The 21,711-nt window shown below is 40.5% G+C and overlaps 1 protein-coding gene across 4 annotated transcripts in view; it reads left to right on the top strand.

Annotated features, from left to right (window-relative positions):
• The first annotated feature begins 1,966 nt into the window (after positions 1-1,966).
• The window catches only part of SGT (UDP-Glycosyltransferase superfamily protein), a 104,055-nt gene continuing 84,310 nt past the window's right edge, over positions 1,967-21,711 (top strand). For 2 of the 4 annotated variants that reach the window (XM_088956390.1, XM_088956392.1), the window contains exons 1-2: positions 1,967-2,586; positions 5,074-5,240. In XM_088956390.1, the coding sequence (XP_088812516.1) occupies positions 2,427-2,586; positions 5,074-5,240 (327 nt within the window). In that variant the 5' untranslated portion in view covers positions 1,967-2,426. The remainder of the gene's footprint in view (positions 2,587-5,073; positions 5,241-21,711) is intronic. The other 2 variants (XM_088956391.1, XM_088956393.1) reach the window with 1 other exon arrangement.

The following is a 21,711-nucleotide window of genomic DNA, read 5'->3' on the forward strand; positions in this document are numbered from 1 at the left end:
TTCTCCGGCACCGGCATGCAGGCTTCCATGCCATCCAATTAATAATTCAGGCATACATGAATGCAGGCTTCCATGCCATCCATCTTTTAAATATTTTTGGTAGAACGGGGAAAGCTTCTGCTGCAGTGATCCTTACACCGCGCAAAACATCAGAAGCAAGCAAGCAAGAAGAAGAAGAAGATAAACGTCACACTGCAATTGCAAGGCTGCAATCTCTTCAATCATCCCCTTCTTGTCTCCATTCTCTATCCATCTATGTTCCTCTGTCTCTACCCAATCCTACCCTTTTGCCTTCTGCAACTGCAGTGCTAATACAACAAAGCTGTTCTTTAGAATTACAAATCCCCAAAAACAGAGGGTGGCATACACAAACATTACAGAGGAAGAAGAATAACACCATCTCCCCTCCAGTCGTTGTTCTTTCTTTGGCCTGTACCTCTCAAAATGGGCATGGTTGGCGGAGAGCCTTCTGTACTTCCATCCCTCGAGACACAGAAAACACAGTTGCAGATAAGCAGCAACAAGGCCGCACTACCAGCCCCAGCCCCAGTCACAGAAGCTGTACAAAGTTATCCCTTTTTCTGTCTGGCGGTAGCAATCCCTCAGCGCCGCGCTTGCAATCAGAACCAGTTTCAAGGCCCCAGCTTGCGGTGCCGAATGACCGCAGCGTCTACTGTGCCACCACCATATTCATACGACAACAGTCCCAAGCTCCAATGCAAGACTACGGTGACAACAAAAAGCCCCCGACTATTTCAGGGCTCCAACCCATCGTCTCCCAGATCACCTTCGACATTTTCCCTCTTTAAAGGGGGTCGGTTTCGTACTGGGAATCTTGGTGCCGGTGCCGGAGAAGGAGACCTATTTCTCTGATATCTGGAAAACGAAAACATCACAAAAAAAGAAAAAAAAATAAACAATGAGGTGAAAGGTGGGATGGAGAGTACCGTCGGTTGCCGTTGTAGGTGCCGGTGCCGAAGAAGGAGAAGATGATTCTGCCGCCGGTTTCTCTGATATCTGGAAAACGAAAATATCAGGAAAAAAAGAAAAAATAAAAAATAAAGTGAAAAGATGAGCTGAAGAGTACCGCGATTGCCGTTGTAGGGCCGGTGCCGGAGAAGGAGAAGATGCTCTGGCGAGGGAGAAGCAGTCAGGGTCAGGCGGAGCTGTCGAATGAAGGGTTTGAACGAATAAATGGGACTTTTGAGGGATAACGGACGTTTCGTTAGCCCCGCACGCGCTGTTTAGCTTCTCTCGTGTGAAGGGACAGGTGGCGGATGGTGAAGATGTGGGGAGTTTATGGGGAAAAACTGGTTGGGGCACAGATTTGAACTCATTCAGATTGAAATGAGAAGGGAGAGGGTGGCGTGTTCGAACTCCGCGATGGGATCTACTCCTCAGCGTCTCACAGATACATTTGCCGTGGATTGGGAATATTTCCCGTTAATTATATAATAAGTATAGAAGATGTTTTTAATGCATGATAGGATGTGCGTGTAAAGCGCCTGTGAGCGCCAGGTGTAAAAAGCAGATCCGCTCTCGCGACCTCCCCCAGAGAGAAAGATCTCGTGATGCGCTTTTTTATTGCTATTCCAGATAGACTGTGTGAAGCGCTTTTATTGCTGGGATGTTCGGAAGGCCGCCAACATAGCAGCAAATTCACCTTACATAAATGCTCACTATCGTCATATCTTATGATTGCATTGAATTATTACAGCCGTCACTTAATCAAAAAATTATTAGCCGTTTGATTCAGTCTGTTTATCTCGTTGAAAGCTAGAATTGGACCAACCAACATCTGCCACGTCACTAATGTCCCTCGTGTCTTCGTGAGGATGAAGGCATCCGACCCACTCCAGTCGTCAGCGCCAACGTGAACTATAGACGGTTTTTAGACTCAAGTCTCGACTTACTGGGTGCTTGGGCCCCACTTCATGATTTTAACGGCCAGAGATTTGATACCAGGAAAAGATTGCGGTAAGCTCACGCACCTTATTCGCACTTTTTTTAAAAAACTCGGTACGCTCTCTTTCGTTACAGAAATAACGTGCCTACGTGAGGACCACCTGTCAACCGTCGCACTGGAATCCTCAAAAATCAAAATCGGCCCAAGAACTCTCTCTCTCCGGTCTCTAGACTCGCGCCACTCTCCACTCTCCAGCAACGGAGCAACCTACTCTATTTGGATTCGAGTTCAAACAATTTTCCATGTGAAACAGTTTCCTTTTCTTTTTCTTTCCTTTTGTTTTTTAAAATTCTAACTTCTAGGGTTTTAGTTTCTATTTGTTTTTTACTGACAAAGAGGGAAAGGAGGAGAATCTGTGCTTTGCTTCTTTCAATCCGTCTGCCTAACGTCTTTCTGGGAGGTTCCTTAGATCTGGATCTAAAGTACAGTGACTGCACCAGCTAATCGGCGGTGGTCGGCGATGGCAGAGCCGGGGGAGCATCACCGGAGTTCTGATGATAGTTCCGGTGAGGACTCTGTTACTTTGGGCACGGAGATTGTGGGAGAAGGTGGCAGTGGTCGTGAATTGGGAAGCGGAGAGGTCGCGGGAAGTTCTGAATCAAACAGGGACAGCTCTTCAGGTTGGTGGGTTTTGTTTCTATGTGTTATGAATGATGGTGAGTAGTTCTCTTTTAGTGTTTCTTTATCATTAGTTATTGCCATTTTCATTAATTGCTGGACTTTGGGAGTGTAGTCGTCGGTTTAGTTAATTAGGTTGAGTGTTGACGGTCTTATAATTCGATTTTGGACTTTAGAGCTAGCGAACGTTGAATTGGTCTTGATTCTTGTTTGAGTTTACCATGACATGACATAACTCATAAGGCTGCTTGATGACCAGTAAATACTAAATAGTGTCTGCACTGTTTATTTATATTTGGAAAAGTTAGAGTATTTGCTCGGTAGGAGTGACTGGATTTTGGTGGCAATGCAATTATGCAGCGCTTGTTCGAAAATGTCTCAAGTAATTAACGTGGGCTTATTAAATTGCAAGGGGATTTTCTTTTAGTACTTCGGCATTAAAATGATACCCGGAATGTTGTCAGCTTATCTGAAATATAGATTAAAAATGAATTCAGTGAGTATCCTGTGCGGAAATGTGAGAAGTTTGCATAACCATCAAAGGGTCGCCTATGATTATTTATATAAAACGTCAGTATTGCTTACTGAATAGTTCCTTCTCTACTAGCATGAGACTAAAAGGAAATTTACACTACCGAATGATCAGTTTGCTAAGGACATAGGCTATTACGATAAACAGAAAAGGAGATAGAAGATGGCATTACCAGTAGTCCTCATTTAGTGGGGAAAAATCCTTAACCAATCCATTAGTAACAATAGAATAGTGGCATGATTGCAGGCATCCTCTTATCCAGTTTCTCCACTTGTCCCCAAAACCAATCTCACATAATCCAATAAAGCCTAATCCATGAAGCCATATGCTTTTTCCAAATCCACTTTGCACAATGTCCTTTTCCACCAAATCTCTCCATTTCTAGAATACACTCGTTTACAATGAGTATTTGTTCATTCATTCATCGTAATAAATCATCTTCTTAAATGGAAATTAAAATTATAAAATCATTTTCTTTTTGTGTGTAGGGATTAAGAATTTAAGAGCCTAACATGGACTTGTTTGGGTTTGCCTCAAGGGGCTTGGTACAAAGGCAGCTCATAGAATCAAGAGTGCAGAATGTTTTACATCACATTAGCTATTTGAAGTAATGTAATTGGAAAAAAAAAAGAGATTGGGGGTTTTACATGCTTGAATATGTTTTATATGTTTGATTTATTTTTAAATTTTCATTTGAATATGTTTTACATGTTATGCTTATTCATTTTAATTTTAGATAATAATATTTTTTAACATTTGTTTTAAAATTTATGTTTATATTTAATCTAATGTTTAATATTTTTATTTTATAATTTTATTTTGCATTTTTTTGTTTGCCTTGTGCCTTAGGCACAAATTGCCCCTTGCGCTTTTAAAACACTATTGCAACTACCTTAGAACACCATATAATACTTGTTGGCAATTGTGACAACTGATGCTTTCAACCCACCGATGACTTGGTAAAAACTGTTTGACTCGGTTAAACCATTAACCTATTCGACCTGATCACGGGGTCACAGGTTGCACACTAAATGTATATGCAAACTTTTAGATGCCATAACTTTGTGCTCGGTTGTTTGATTGGGGTGATCTTAATATCAATTTGGGGTAACGTTTCGAGATCAATGCGTCCCAAGGAACCGAAGGTGCCTTGCCCAACCATTTTTTTGCCAAACCCCCCCTTTTTGGCCTCAAATCCCAAATTTTTTAACTTTTTTTTTTCACCCTTTCAAGCATCATGAGCAGCCGGAGACCAGAAAAAAACCCTTAGTGCGATGACCAAGGAAAATAGAAAAAGTAAAAGAAAAGGAACTTCAGAATTCAGATCAGTCGAAGCTGTACTGTCGCCCGAAACAAATAAAAAAAGGATTGAAGGAATATTTGATGCTGAAAGAGAGGAGAATGTCTGAATCTAATCAGTATTCCTGCTCTGATACCATTTGGTTGATTAGGGAATCAGAGGAGAAGCAGAAGAGAAGAAGGAGAAAGAGTAGACAAGAGAATGAGTGCCCCAATGTTTATTTATATTAGGGTGACGGGCATTACATCATAAGAAATAGTGTAGGGACAAAAATACCCTTGCACATTAAAAAGAACATAAACATTCACACGTGGCAACACTCACATTTTATTTTTTAGTGGTAAGAATCCACTAATCTTATTATGCTTTGTTTCTTGTGTTTTTTGAAGCTATCTTCATTTTGCTTTGCAGTTCATGTATTTGTTTTCTGTCTGCCCAAGATTACATGCTCTTTAGGGCATCTTGTGGATGTCTTCTTTTTGATAGGTGGATGAAGTGAAAATTTATTTATAGAATGTGTGTGTTTTGTAGTTGTACAAGTAAGCTGAATGAAATGTTGCTTGTTAGGCATGCATGGGTATTATTCGTTTCCAGATAACTTGCTTATACTAGAAGTCATCAAACATTTTATGCTATCTTCAAATCTTCTGTATCCAGAGGTTGTTGACAAGAATTTGAAGAGAGCAAATACTTTGCCTGGGGAGGCACCAAATGATAAACCAGAGCCAACTTCAAGTCGGCTCAAGTTGGAAAGATCAAAATCTGAGAGGCGCAGACAAGAGGCAGCACAATTTTTTGATAATAAAATTTCAGTTGAAAAGAAGGTAATATCTATTGTAGACATTTTTTGAGTCATCTCTACTATTGGCGCCTCATTTTATTTAGCAAATCCCAAAATTCATAATATATATTCCTTTTTTTTTTTTTGATAAGTAAACAAAGTATTTATTAAATATCAAAGAGAATACACATTACAAGCATCACACAGAGAGGCATGAGATGTTACCTCTCACACAAACTTTAAGAAAGATAGAAACAAAATAATTACAACTGAGCCCAATACAAACTGTCTCTATTAACCCCTTGTTTAGCTAATCCATTTGCCGTAGCATTACTTGTTCTCCTAACCCAAGAGATTTTCAAGTTCATGTTTCTGATTATCCATTTAAACTTTTTCATCTCATCCCTAGAACACCATATTATAGACCATGGATCCTTCAGCCTGTCACCAGTTTTGGATCTCCTTCAATCTCCACATTTGTTAGGCCCATCTCATTTGCAATTAGTAGGCCTCTCTAGCTGCAAGCAGTTTCACCTTGATGGAGTCCCCAACTCCTACAAGACCAGAAAAAAGTGCAATGATAATCCCTTCTTTATTTCTCAGCATCCCCTATGCCTGAATGGCCCGGGTTGCCTTGACTGCTCCCATCAAAATTTAGTTTAATGATGTCTGCAACCGGGGGTTTTCATAACATCTTTTTTTTTTTCCTTTTTTGGACTAGCTTCTGTCCACTACGCCCCAATTTCTCCAACTATTGTCAAAGGACCAAGACGAAAAAGAATCCAAGGTCCTAAGCCAATGTATCACCCTTACTGATATGCATTCTCTTACCACTTCTATGCATCTCTCCTTTCCTAAGAAAATTCTGTTATTTCTTTCTTCCTAGAGAGTGCATATTATTGCTGCTCTAGCACGTTCCCACAAAATCCTTCCCCTCCTTTTAGGCCAAACAAAGATTGAAAGATAAAAAAGCTTATCTGCCTCTGTTGGCAAGGACCAACTGCAACCAAACAAAGAGAAAAGCCAATCCCATATATCTGTAGCAAAGGGGCAAGTTATTAGTAAGTGTTAACATTTTTCTTCACTGGATTTACATAGTGTGCACCAATTTGGGGATAAGCATAGGAATGGTCTTCTTTTTTGTAGTTGTCCATAGTGTTGATCTTCCCATGGTACACCTCCCAGCAAAAGGTTCCAATTTTTGGTAGGAATGGGCTGACACCACACTCTCCTGAGTAGGTAAAGGCTGAGGAGGAGAAGACAAACAAAGAGACTTGAAAAGCGAAGCACAAGAAAAAAGATGTTAGGACGAGGAGCCCAGATACGTCTATCCAGTTTGGTAGGACCCAAGCAAACAGATTCAAGAAGTTGCAATAACTCATTCAACTCTACCATTTCAGAATCCCTCAACCCTTTTTGGAAACCAAAATCCCAATTGTGATTCAAAGGAAGGATAGGAGGAACAATAAAATCCGAGACACACTCATTTTTGTAGAAAGAAACTGAGTAAAGGGAAGGGAACAAATCCTTAAGAGTTGAAAAGCCAACCCAAAGATCTCCCCAAAACTTTACAGCCTCCTTGGAACACACATCATACCTGATGAAACTGGAGAAACTGGTGAAGAAACCCATGAATAGCATTCCACAGTGAGGCCAGGGTAGCCCATCAATACACTCCTACATCCCAGCCAGAGTTTATCTTGCCATGAATGCTAGCAATAACCTCATGCCACAATCTGTCCCTCTCCAAAGGCCACCTCCAAACTCTTTTTTTTTTTTTTTGATAATTGAAAATGATTTCATTAAACAAGAGAAATAAGATTTTACAAGAATCCCTTGGAGAGGCACGAGATGCAGCTTCCCCTAAACATTACAAGAAATCAGAAATAAAATTGCAATGCTGCCCAGAATAAATGGTCCTAGTAGACCCCTGTTTAGAAAGATGATCAGCCAAGGCATTTTCCTCCCTACCCACCCACTGATATCTACATGTTATGTGCCTTGTTAAACATTTAACTTTTTTGATGAGATCCCTATAACTCCGAACAACTGAGTCTGGATTTGACAGCCAGCCCACAATCACCTTAGAATCCCCTTCAATCAATAGGTTCTCCACTCCTAGTTGATTAGCAATCTGAATTACCTGTATTGCAGCCAATATCTCAGCTCTTGTAAAGTCCCCTATCCCTATCGGGCCTGAGAACAAGGATATGTTGTTGCCATTCCCATTCCTCAATACTCCTCCAATGCCAGACGGTCCTGGGTTACCCTGGCAGCTTCTGTCAAAATTCAGTTTAAAAAATCCTTCTGGGGGAGTTACCCAAACTGTAGTGGCTTTGGTTTTTCTAACCGAAGTGTGTGCAACTGTGGCCCAAGCTCACTTACCTAACAAAGCTGCGTTATTTTTTGTTTACATTACCCAGACCCAAGCCTCCCTCCTTTAGGTCTTTAGTCACTATCATCTCAATAGGTGATATTTCTCCTCCGCTGGTTGCTCTAGGAAATCCCTCATTACCTTCTCAATCTTCCTAGCCTCCTTCTGTAGAATACTGAACACTGGCAAATAATATAATGGCGGGTTTGCTAGAGTTGGTCTAATCAAAGTAATTCTCCCACCCAAAGAAATGTAATTCTTCTACACTACTAGTGTTTTTGCATACCTTTGTAAAATTGGAAACCAGAAATTACTCTCCTTGGGATTTGCTCCTAAAGGAAGCTCCAAATAGGTCAAAGGCTAACTAGATATGGAACACTTAAGCCTCTTCGCAATAGCCTCTACTTCTCTATCCTCTAAATTAATCCCTGCAGTGCAACTCTTTTCAAAATTAACTTTGAGATTCAATACAACTTCAAATTTCTTCACCTAACTCTTCAAATGCCCTAACATCCCTTGTTCACTCCCTTTACAAAAGATTATGACATCATCCACAAATTGAAGGTGTGTGACTACAATATTATTGCCACCAATCTTGCAACCCCTAATCTTCCCTTCCTTGTCTGCCTTGGAAATGAGTCTGCTAGAGACATCCACCACTAGATTAAAGACGAGCAGGGATAAAGGATCCCTTTCCTTTGGCCTCTACTTGCCTAAAAGAAATCCTTCACCACCCCATTAACCAACATGGAATAGTGACATGATTTCAAACATCTCCTTGCCCATTTGCACCATCTATCACCATATTGCCTTAAAAATCTATCACCACATCCACAATTTCTCTTCATCTCAATCAAGAAATTCCATTCCAACAAATAATATGCTTTCTCCATAATATATATTATGTGGCTTGACTTTCTTGTTATGCTTCAACATTCATTTTCTTAATTTTTGAGAGAAAGGTAAGATAAGGCATCTTTGGTTATAAATTACTCTTTTTTATATCATTTTTGAATTTTAAACTATTAACTATGTAATTTTGTACCAGAAAACACAATGTAACTAACAAAAGAATATTTACTGTGCTGTAAATTGTAATTGTTTTTTTGTCATAGATTGAAAGAGAGATAACCATGAGATGTTTGAGAGAATTGTGTGCGTGGTTGTGCCCTGTAAAGAGACTGGGCCGAATGGGCCCTAACAGCGTCCCTTGTAATATCTTTTATTTTATGTTGATGAGCCACACTTAATGGGCCTGTTATTTATTCTTGTTTATTTTCTTTATGTAACTGCCAATCTGGCCGCCCACTTAAGGGCATTCTTGTCATCATTAAATTTTAGATCTTAATAAAATAGGGTTAGAGGAGAATGGAGATTGATTTGACTCTTTCTTCTCTTGCCTCTTCTCTTCGCCATCTTCTTCTCTTATACAGTTATTCAGACCTGTTTTATTATGCTAATCACTAAGTTTAAACTTAATATTAGAGGACTGATTTACATCTTGGTATCAGAGCAGGTTTAGTTCCTCTTCCTCTTTTTTCTTCGTTCTTGTACTCTCTAAAATCAAGAGATTGTATGGAGAGATAGGTTCTCTATAGTATAGAGAATCACTTGCCTAGTTGGTAGAAGGGTTTGGAGAGTTTAGTTCTAGCTGGATTTTGCCAAGAAGTATTGTTGTTTTGCTGTTGCCCGAAACCCTAGTCGACTAGAGATTTTCGAGGTTACTAGGAAAGGTGAAGCTCAGGTGTGGCGCTCTGTGCTTGGAAGGTGTCTTGTGACTGCTAAAGGAGGGTGGTTCAGGTTTGGAAGAGTTCGGGTTTGTCTGGTAGGTGCGGCAACATCTTCTCTCTTCCTCCCATCTGTTGGTCGGAGTAAAACCCTAGTTTTTCAAGCACCCAAGTTCTGATTTGGCTTCAAGTAAGTTTACATAGTCAAAATTTCTATTCTTTGATTTCTGTTTGATTAATAGAGACATACGGAAGTGAGTTCAAGCAGGTGCCGGTTTTTGGACCTGCCTCAGTAGATTCCGTTTTGACTGGTGTTACCACAATTAAGCTAGATGGGACGGACTATCTTGCTTGGGCACAGTCTATAAAAGTCTATGTTTGTAGTAGAGGAAAACTTGGGTATCTCACAGGCAGTAAGGTGAAACCTGAAGAGACAGACCCAGAATTTGAAAAATGGATGCAAGAGAACTACACTGTTATAGGATGGTTAGTTAACTCTATGCAACCCCACATAAGCCAGCACTATCTCTGGATGTCTTTGGATAAGGAGATATGGGACAGTGTAACTGAGACCTACTCATAGAAACTGTATGTAGCCAGAGCGTACAAATTGAAAAGTGATGTGAAAAACCTGAGACAGGGGGAGAAGAGTGTAGCAATCTACTACTCTATACTAAAATCCCTATGGCAGGAAATTGATGTTATGGAGACAGTGGCATGGGAGAGTAAAAAGGATGCTGAACTGTATAGAAAGTTGGTGGAGAGAAATAGGGTGTTTGAGTTTCTCACTGGACTCAACCCTGAGTTTGATATTATCAGACATAATATTTTGGTCAGGGATGAGGTTACTCTTTCATAGGCATATGCTATGATAAGTAGTGAGGAGAGTAGGCGGCAGGTTCAGTTGCAGAGTCCACCTACAGAACATTTTGCACATGCGGGAATGAAACCAAAGGGCCCTATTGAGAAGAGAGAGCAGGTGTGTGAATATTGCAAGAAACCACGGCATACGAAGGATACTTGCTGGAAGCTTCATCCTGGACTTCTCCCTGATAGGTTTAAGAACAATAATAACCCTAAGAAGGGCAGTCAGGTGGGAAAACCCAAGACTGCTAATGTTGCTATAGTTTCTGAAGGGGGAAGTAAGGAGAGTGAAGAGAAATCAACCATTGAACAGTTGGCTGCAATGAAGCTGGATTTTGAGAAGTATGGGAAGCTCCTAAATCACCTGGAAGCTACAATTTCTTCAGCTCACCCTTCCAACTGGACATCATCTTCATCAGCTTTTGCTCACTTAGGTACTCGTGCTTCTACAAATCATGCTTCAGATTCAGGTAATCATAAAATCCCATGGATTGTCGATTCCGGTGCATCAGACCTTATGACCAGTCAATCTAACCTTTTTTGCTCATATCACCTTCTCTCTGGGAAAGAGAAAATATCCCTTGCCGATGGGTCCCTTGCCTCCATCTCTAATAAAGGTGATATAAAGGTCTTTGACACCTTGTTCTTATCTTCTGTTCTTCATGTCCCTAAGCTTAACACAAACCTCTTATCTGTTAGTAGCTTAACAAAGTCTATGAATTGCAACATAACTTTCTTTCTCACTCATTGTGTTTTTCAGGACCTGCAGTCTCAGAGGATGATTAGGAGTGGCCATGAGGCGAACAGAATATACTTGCTGGACACACCGGATCAAACTTTGGGACCACCTCATGGAGTTGCCTTAGAGTCAGTCGTGTTAGAGTTTGTTAACAAAATTTTATTATGTCATTTTCGGTTTGGTCACTTGTCTTTTTCTGCTTTGAGTCATCTGTTCCCAGATATGTTTAAATAAGTGTCTTTATTGAGTCTTCATTGTGAATCATGTGAGCTGGCAAAGCATTGTAGACATTCCTATTCAATTGGCAATAAAAGATCACTTTCTCCTTTCCATATTGTTTACTCTGATGTGTGTGGGGGGGGGGGGCTATATCACATGCCAACCATGGGGGGTTACAGGTACTTTATCATTTTTATTGATGATTATTCACGTTACACTTGGATTTATCTCATGAAATCCAGGGATGAAGTACCAGTTATTGTTAAAATCTTTCATGAACTCATCCTCATCCAGTTTAATACTCGTATCAAAATATTCCGCTCTGACAATGCTAAGGAGTATTTTGAGAGAACCCTCTCCACTTATCTTGAAACTTTTGGGGTTATTCATCAAAGTTCTTGTTCCTATACTCCACAACAAAACGGGGTGGCGGAAAGAAAGAACAAGCATGTGGTTGAGGTTGCCAGATCCCTCTTGTTTGCATCCCAGGTTCCCATAAAGTTTTGGGGAGATGTTCGTACTGCTACCTTTTTGATCAACCGTATGCCCTCCCAGGTCCTTGGTTTTAAAACTCCTTTTAGTCTTCTCTTCCCGGATGAAGATCTCTTTTCTCTTCCTCTTCGTGTGTTTGGGTGTACTTGCTATGTGCATATTCATAGTCAACAAAGGCACAAGTTTGAACCTAAGGCTCATAAGTGTGTGTTTCTGGGATATGCTTCCACACAGAAGGGGTATTGCTGTTTTGATCCAGTTCATGGCACCCGCTTTGTATCTCGGGATGTCACCTTTGCCGAGTTGACTCCCTTCTTTAGTATTCCTTCTGAGGGGGAGAAATCTGATGAGCCGTTGTGTCTCCAGCCGTTCCTCTTCCCATCCCATGTGAGTCCGATCATGGGGTGTCCACCTCTTCCACTGGACCTACCTCTGATATCCCTGCTCCTCCTCCTCCTTTTGCTCATGCTCTCCAAAGGTGGGTACCAAAGGCAAAGATTCAGACATGTGCAGGTTGTTTCCATTCCTTCAGAAGAGCATCTTGCCACTTCCATCATTCCTGAGGAAACAGGTCAGCCCTCTACTGACCCATCTCTGACTGTCTCAGACCTTGACCTTCCTATTTCTCTTCACAAGGGCAAGCAGAAGTGTACAACCCATTGTATCTCCAAACACTTATCTTACAGCCTTCTCTCCCCTTCCTACTACTTTTTTGCCTCTCTGTCTTCCCATGTGATACCCAGGTCTATACCGGAAGCATTATCTCAAGCTGAATGGAGGGATGCTATGATGATTGAACTTGATGCATTGCATAAGAACCATACCTGGGATATTGTGGACTTGCCGAAGGGAAGGAACAAGTTGGTTGCAAATGGGTGTTTACCATTAAGTATCACTCTGATGGCTCTCTGTTGAGAGGTTTAAGGCTCGGTTGGTTGCTAAGGGTTACACCCAAAAATATGGCATTGACTATTTGAGACATTTGCTCCTGTTGCTAAGATGACTTCAGTCAGGGTTTTACTTTCTCTAGCAGCTACTTTTGACTAGCCCCTACACCAGTTTGATGTGAAAAATGCCTTCCTGAATGGAGACCTGCATGAAGAGGTCTATATGTCTCTCTACCTCTAGGAGTGTATGGGAAATAAATGAAAGTCAAAGTGTGTAAACTACACAAATCTATTTATGGTCTCAAACAATCTCCTCGGGCTTGGTTTGAGAGATTTCGGGTTGCTCTTGTCTCCTTTGGCTACATTCAAACACATTCTGATCATACACTATTCTTGAAAAGAAATGACTCTCTGGTGAAGAGATTTCGGGTTGCTCTTGTCTCCTTTGGCTACATTCAAACACAATCTGATCATACACTATTCTTGAAAAGAAATGACTCTCTGGTGACCTTCTTGATTGTTTATGTTGATGACATTGTGGTCACGGGTAATGACATTGCAGAGGCTAGCAAATTAAAGGGATTTCTCAACTCTGAATTTGAAATCAAAGACTTGGGAGATCTTCGGTATTTCTTGGGCATTGAAGTTGCTCGATCTAAGGATGGTATCTTCATATCTCAGTGCAAATATGTCCTTGATCTTCTTGCTGAAACTGGTAAACTTGGAGCTAAACCCATCTCCACTCCCATTGATCCTAATCATAAGCTTTCTGCCACAGATGGTGAACCTTGCCTGATAAGGGAGTGTTTCAGAGACTGTTTGGGAGGTTGTTATACCTTTGCATGACTTGGCTAGATATTTCCTATGCAGTAAGTGTTATTAGTCAGTTTATGCATTCTCCAAGAGATACTCATCTAGCTGCTGCAGAAAGGGTTCTGTGCTACTTGAAAGGTTCTCCAGGGAAAGGTATTCTGTTTGCTAAGCATTGTCACATGAAGTTGGAAGCCTTTATTGATGCAGATTGGGCAGGATGTATTGATGACAGAAGGTCCACCTCTGGTTATTGTGCTTTGGTTGCTGGGAATATTGTGTCTTGGAGGAATAAGAAACAATCAGTAATTGCTAGATCCTCAGCTGAAGCAGAATACGGGGCAATAGCTCATGGTGTGTCAGAATTACTATGGCTACGATCCCTTCTAGAGGAATTGGGGGTGGAATACGAGAAACCAATGATGTTCTATTGTGACAACCAAGCTGCTATCAACATTGCACATAATCCTGTTCAACATGACAGAACTAAGCACATTGAGGTTGATAGGCATTTCATAAGAGAAAGAGTCTCTTCAGGAGAAATTTGTTTACCATTCATCACATCAGAAGAGCAACTGGCTGATATCTTGACCAAGGGAGTTCCAAGGGGGAAATTGACACACTATATAAGCAAGCTGGGCATGATTGACATCTATGCTCAGCTTGAGGGGGAGTGTAAGGAGACTGGTCCGAATGGGCCCTAACAGCCTCTCTTGTAATATCTTTTATTTTATGTTGATGGGCCACACTCAATGGGCTTGTTATTTATTCTTGTTTATTTTCTTTATGAAACTGCCAAGCTGGCCGCCCACTTAAGGGCATTCTTGTCTTCATGAAAATTTAAATCTTAATAAAATAGGGTTAGAGGAGAATGGAGAATGATTTGACTCCTTCTCTTACCTCTTCTCTTCGCCATCTTCTTCTCTTATACAGTTATTCAGACCTGTTTTATTCTGCTAATCACTAAGTTTAAACTTAATATTAGAGGACTGATTTACATCTTGCCCCAGCAATGACTTCTTCTAATAGGTGCTGTAGTTGGTCTTATATGTACGTGACGAAATCACCTCAATCTATTTTCCCGCATCCAATCACCTATTGGAGCTTCTCCTAGGCTCCTTTTTCCTTGTATTCCCTCTCAAGATTTAAAACCGAGTCTATTTCCACTTTTTTGGTTCCTTTTAACTCAAATTATGGGTTTGAGTGGGATTAGGGGTTTTAGAAGGGGGGTCTTAGAGCTTTTGAATTGACCAATATATCGGCCTTGATTCAAGTTTTGGAATGGGTGGTATTACATCCCTCAAGGGTGGACGCCTGTGTTTGGACTTTATCTCCCTTTGGTGCCTTTTCTTGTGTGTTGCTCTTTAGACCACTAGTTCAACCCTTTGATGGCCTTGGACAACCTTTTCCAGTTAAGGAAGTTTGGGGTAAACCAATTCCTCCCAGGATAGGAGCCTTATGTTGGGAAGCTTTACTAGAAAAGTGTAACGCTTGTGATTTGCTTTAAAGAAAAAGACCTAATTGGTGTTTATCAACGAATTGGTGTAAGGCTAATGGTGAGAGCTGCTATCACATATTAATCTCCCGCCCATTTGTTTCAGTGATTTGGGATTGGTTTCTCTCTTTGTTTGGTTGTTGATGGACCCCCTACCAAATGTACAAAGCTTCATTGCTTCTTTTTTTGTCAGGTGGTCAAAGAAGAAGAGTATAATATTTGTAGAGATGTGCAAGAGTTGCTATTTATTGGACAATTTGGGAATTCTTGACAGTAAATACGATTGAAGATTAAAGAAGAAGAAGAAGAGAAGAGAAGAAAAGAGAAGAGGAGGAAGAAGAGAAGGAGAAAGAAAGATTAGAGGCAATGGAACAGTGCTGGCGGCGCTAACTTCATTATAATATATAGGGCAAAAAAAAAAAAGAAGGTATATGACCCTTGTGCCCCTACTATAAGTATAAGTACAATAATAAGAAAAAAAATGCTTTAATCATCCAAATGGACCCTAACAAAATAAAATCAACTTTTTCAACACTCCCCCTCAAGTTGGAGCATAGATGTCAATCATGCCCAACTTGTCACACAAATCATTATGCTGCACATGAAGAAGACCTTTGGTGAAGATGTCTGCAAGTTGTTTTTTTGAGCTGACATATGGGGTGCACACTTCTTCATTCACAAGTTTCTCTCTAATAAAATGCTTGTCCACTTCAATGTTTTTCGTCCTATCATGGAGGACTAGATTAGCTACAGTGTTGATAGCAACCTTATTGTCGCAATATGACGTAGGGTTGCTAACTGCAAAACCCAGTTCACCTAATAGATTTCTTATCCATATGATTTCAACAACTTTATGAGACATAGCTCTGTATTCTGCTTCAGCACTAGATCTAGCCACCACACTTTGCTTCTTACTTCTCCATGTGACTAGGTTTCCCCCTACAAAGGCACAATACCCAGCTCTAGGAAACTTCTTGAGGTATTTGAGGATCCTCTCTGCAGCTTCAAGGTGAGTTGTCTTAGGATTGTGCATGAACTGACTAAGGACACCCATTGCATAAGCAATATTAGGCTTGGTCATTGACAAATACAAGAGTCTCCCTACAAGTCTCTGAAACTTCTTCATATCTTTCAAGAACTCTCCCTGACTGTCTCCCAGTTGATGGTTAGATTCAATTGGTGAGTCAATTGGTCTTGCCCCTAGTTTGCCTGTATCTTCTAGTAGATCTAGTACATATTTCCGTTGGGAATTAAAGATGCCCTTGTGAGAGCGGGTGACTTCAATTCCTAGGAAATAACATAAGGGGCCTAGATCTTTCACCTCAAATTGAGTGGTTAAGAACTTTTTTAGTCTTTGTATTTCAGCCTCTCAATCTCCTGTGATCACTATGTCATCCACATACACAATTAGAGTTGCAATTTTCCCTTCACCTTTCTTTACAAATAGAGTGTGGTCTGGCTGGCATTGCTTGAACCCCATCTGTTGAACTGCTAAGTGGAACTTACTAAATTAGGCCCGAGGAGATTGTTTTATCCCAAAAACTTGGAGGTTGGGTCATGTACACTTCCTCTTCCAAGTCACCATTCAAGAAAGCATTTTTGATGTCCAACTGGTGAAGTTCCCAGTCAATAATTGTTGCCAATGAAAGGAGAATCCTAATAGAGTTCATCTTGGCTACTGGAGCAAATGTCTCTGCATAGTTCACTCCATATACTTGTGTAAAACCTTTTGTCACCAGTCTGGCCTTGTACCTTTCAATAGTTCCATCAACCTTGTGTTTCATTGTGAACACCCACTTGCAACCCATTGGTTCATTCCCTTCAGGAAGATCCACCAACTCCCAGGTGACATTTTTGTGTAATGTATCAATCTCTTCCTTCATTGCATTTGTCCATTTAGGTTTGGATAAATCTTTTGCCACATTTTTAGGAACGGGGATACTGTCAACAGAGGAGAGGAATGCACGATATGAAGATGAAATATGGTCATAGGACACAAAGTCAGAGATAGGATGATTAGTGGTACAAGATCTAACACCCTTTCTCTTAGCAATAGGAACATCAAGATCATTAATGACAAGGGAATCAACATTGAGAGGAACAGGCATATCAATAGGAGCAAGTGTACTTGGTTGATGGGAAGGATCAACCTCTGGCGAAGCCGATGATGTTGGTTGCATAGTGTCAGGTTCCACGGCTCTTGAACTCTATTGGCTTTTTGTGGTGGCGAAGAAAGACACGAAATGGAGGAGGGTCAGGTAGAGGAGGTAATTGATTTTGAGCTTGTTTCTCCTCAACCCCGCTCTCCCATGAGGAGAAACCGAGAAGAAAGGTTGATTCTCAAAGAAGGATACGTTGATTGAGACATAGTACTTGCGAGAGGTGGGATCATAGCAACGATACCCCTTTTGAGATAAAGGGTAACCAAGGAAAACACAAGGAATAGCACGAGGATCAAATTTACCTTGAGTAGGTGACAAGTTATGAACAAAGCAATGACACCCAAAAACACGCATTGGAATGGGGGACAACAGAGCTGTAGGAAACAAAAGCTGATGTGGGGCCTTATACTCTAGTAATTGAGATGGCATACGGTTGATGATGTATGTAACACAGAATAACATCCATCCAAAAACATTTCGGAACATTAATATGGATTAACAAGCCACGAGCTACTTTGAGAAGATGATGGTTTTTTCTTTCAGTGACACCGTTTTGTTGGGGTGCCCTAGCACAAGAGCTTCGTTGAAGCGATCCACTCGAAGCAAAGAATTTCGTGAGATCACTATGGAAGTATTCCTGTGCATTGTTCGATTGGAAAATATGGATTTCAGTTTGGAACTGAGTGAACACCATGTGTTGAAAGTCTTTCACAATTTTAGGCACTTCATCTCTAGATCGCATAGGGTAAACCCAAGTGTATCTAGAGTAATCATCGATCAAGGTAATGAAGTACTTATATCCAGCCTCAGTAGGTAGAGTAATAGGGCCCCAAACATCAGAATAAACAATATGAAAGGGAAATTCAGATCTTTTATTTCTCAAAGGAAAAGAGTTTCTACAATGTTTACTCAACTGACATGTCTGACATTGCAATTGACTCACTGACAAAGACTCAGACAATTTTGGAAATATAACTTTTAATGACTCAAAAGAAAGATGACCAAGACAGTTGTGCCATAAATAGGCTCGACTCTCACTGGACAAACTCAAGGACTCTGTAGCCACAAGATCAGCTTTATTCTCCACCACGTAGAGGCCATCCACCATGCTTCCTCTACCAATCGTCTTCCCCGAGGCCAAATCTTGAAACACACACGGAGACGGAAAAAAAGTAACTGGACAGTTCAAGGGGTGAGTAATGCTGCTAATGGAAAGCAAATTTATAGGTAATTTTGGAACATGTACATTAGAAAGGGTAAGGCCGAGTTGGAGAGATATGGTTCCTTGGCAGGCTATGGTGGAGAAAGAACCATCAGCTAGTCTCACCTTATCTCTCCTAGAGAGAAGATTGTATGCCTGGGATAAATTTGACTTACCGGTCATGTGGTTTGAGGTATAAGATGACACATGGAAGGTAGTGGCATTGTTACCTGATGCAGATGCGAAAGAGGTAGAGGGAGTAGGGCCGGAATCCATCTAACAAAGAGTCCTACCATATAACCCCAAATAGTCATGGAAAGAGTTGATGATCTCTTCTTTAGGGTTAGAACTGGGATGCCTTTCCTGAGTTACCATGGGACCAATCTCTTGAGATGCTATATTAGCTGAGTTATATTTTTTCTGATTCTGCTGACTTGGTTTCTTGCCCTGATCAGTTGTTGACTTCTTACCCAAATCCTGTGCCCATTTAGGTTTTCCATGTATCTCTGGTGTGTCTTGTCTTCTGGCAGTGAGTGCACCAAAGTTTACTCTTATCATCTGTTCTCTTTTGAGAGTCACCATTCTTAAAACCACCTCCGACATTAGTATTTGAACTTCCCCGGACAGCTAGGGCGACTGGCTCCCCCTTTGTACAATTCATCACATTTCTTCTACTATCTTCTGACTGAACTAAGGCAAAACCTCTTGAACTGATGGCAAGTCTTTACTTCCCAAGATCTGCACCCTGATGGACTCATATGAAGGATTCAGCCCCAAGAGGAAAGCAAATACCCGTTGCTGAGATACAAGTGATTTGTATGCCTTTGCATCTTCATCACATTTCCAATTTACATTCTGATAGTGATCAAGTTCTTTCTATATCGATGTCAAATCTGAATAGTACACTGAGAGACTCCTTTCCCCCTGCTTGCAAGTGGACGATTCAGCTTGCAGTTAGTATATCTTGGCATAGTGTCTCTGCTTTGAATAGGTGGACTTTGCTTGTTCCCATATTTCACAAGCAGTTTCAGCCCGCATAAATGTCTTTCTCACCTGTGGCAGCCTGGAAACCAAGAGCCATGACATCACCATACTATTTTCTTGGTTCTATCTATCATATTCAACACTTCCGCTCTTCGGTTCCTTCACTTTCCCATTGATGTATCCTATTTTTCCCCTAGCAATGATGTAAAGTTTTATTCCCCTAGACCATTCAAGGTAATTCAGACCATCAAAGGGAATAACAGCCATGGGGAAACTCATATCCATTCCCTCACTTACTCTATTTTGACTTCCAGAAATCCCTGAAGTAGTAGAATTCTCAGACGACATGGTCAACACAGAATTTTTGATCTAAAACCTCAACTTAGGATCCCGCCTTATATTAGGTCAAAAAGCTCTACACACAATAAGTGATCAGTCCACACACACACACTTCAATTTTGGACTTAATCTGTGCACAAGACCAGCACCAATTTCTAGGAAAAAACAATATGATAAATCTGATTTTCAGATCTATACGGAGTAACAGTCCCAGCCTACTAGTTTTCCAGAAGGTTTACAAGCATTAATCACTAAGAGGGATCCTTACACACATGACATCAAGCCAACATGCAGAGAAAACAGGTCATACATGATCTACAGCCACCTTTCACAGGTATAGGATCACATGATCCAAAGCAAACATAGGTATAAACCTCACAAGGGTCTGCCGACATTCAGTGGTTCAGAACCATTCGTTTTTCTCTTGGCACACGACCAAGGGATAAAAAAAAGGAAAGAAATAGGGCTGTACCAGTTGCAGATCTGATTTTATCAACCCCGATTTACTCCTCTGTTCCGCTCAGATTCAGCAGCTTGGAGAAGGCACTTGATCACCCAGATTCAATGGCCACGCTCTGATACCATCTTGACAGTAAATCCGATTGAAGATTAAAGAAGAAGAGAAGAGAAGAAAAGAGAAGAGGAGGAAGAAGAGAAGGAGAAAGAAAGATTAGAGGCAATGAAACAGTGCTGGTGGCGCCAACTTCATTATAATATATAGGGTGAAAAAAAAAGGGAAATGACCCTTGTGCCCCTACTATAAGTAAAGTACAATAATCAGAAAAAGTAAAAACACTTTAATCATCCAAACAGACCCTAACAAAATAAAATCAACTTTTTCAATAGGAATAAAGGAATCAAATTATTTCCTCTGAAAAGGAAAGAAGTAGAGATACCATCGTTGAAACTGTCACTGTTAGTGTGGTTCATTGGGTGAAAGCTTTGGACTTATTTGAGGGTATATCTATAGATGATCTATTCAAGAAAAGTGGCTAATTCAACCCCTTTCAAAACCATGAATTGTCCACTTTGGTCACCACCAGATGTTGGTTTCACTAAGGGGCCGTTTGGCAAGTCTTTTTGGGAAGATCTTTTGGTAGCTCTGATATCAAAAGACGCATTGAGCTTTTGCATTAAGATTTGAGCAGCTTGAAGCCCGCTTGGTTAAGGCGTGCCTTTCTTCGCGAAGATGAATAGAAAAAGAATACGCAAAAGTTCCATTTGGAGCTTCCCAAAAATCACCCATATTGGGTTTCTCGCGTTGGCTATTGGTGGCTAGATCTACCGCGAACCAAACGGGAAAAGACCGATCACGGTCTACCGGGCTTGTAAATAGCCAACATATTGCGCGAAAAGACGCGTCAAACAGGGCCTAAGTTGAATTTTGATGGAAGCAGTGAAGGTAACCCGCGTCCTTCAGGTATAGGAGTAATTTTTAGGGATGAAGAAGGGAAAGTTATTGCTTTATTTTCAGGCCTATTGGTCTAGTAAATTCACTTAAAGTTAAGGTCTTGGCGGTAATGGAAGGGATTAAAAGAGCAAAGGAGTTGAATATCAGAAAACTGATTGTTGAAGATGACTCAAAGCTGGTTATAGGCTGGCTACAAAAAAGAAGAGAGTGGAATCAAGAAATTTGCCAATGAAAGGAAGAAGTTTAAGTGGCTGACCCAAGACTTGGTGATAAAGCTACAATGGGTAAGGAGAACATCTAATTCTTTTGGGGATACACTTACATAATAAATGAAATGTGAGCTGTAAGACTTGAACCCTGGTCGCTTGTATAAAAAATAAGGAACTAACCATCTAGATGCAACTTACACTTATAAATTACAAAATATATTATTTATGTAACTCATAGTCAAACTATTTGACTTATGACCCAACAAACATTCTAGTTCTATCATTCTGTGTTATGTGCCTTAGAGAACTCACCTCTAAAAGCTAGCTGTTAGAGGGAGGGAACCCAAGCACATAAATACCCCACAACAACATCCCATACTACTGATGTGGGATACCTCACATTAGCATCCCATACTACCAACGTGGGACAAATGGATCATTATATTTTGTGTTTGGTCTGAGTCTTACAACATTGTTCCTGATCCTGTCCTTGCTTTTTTACTACTCATCCACCTAAGCACAATAACTTTTATGTAAAATATATAAATTTATAAAAATTTATTTTATCTTCAAAAAAATTTAATATATATATATATATATT

The sequence above is a fragment of the Nelumbo lutea genome, chromosome 1 (genome assembly GCF_056320005.1).
Source record: "Nelumbo lutea isolate HS-2025 chromosome 1, American lotus-T2T, whole genome shotgun sequence".
NCBI lineage: Eukaryota > Viridiplantae > Streptophyta > Magnoliopsida > Proteales > Nelumbonaceae > Nelumbo > Nelumbo lutea.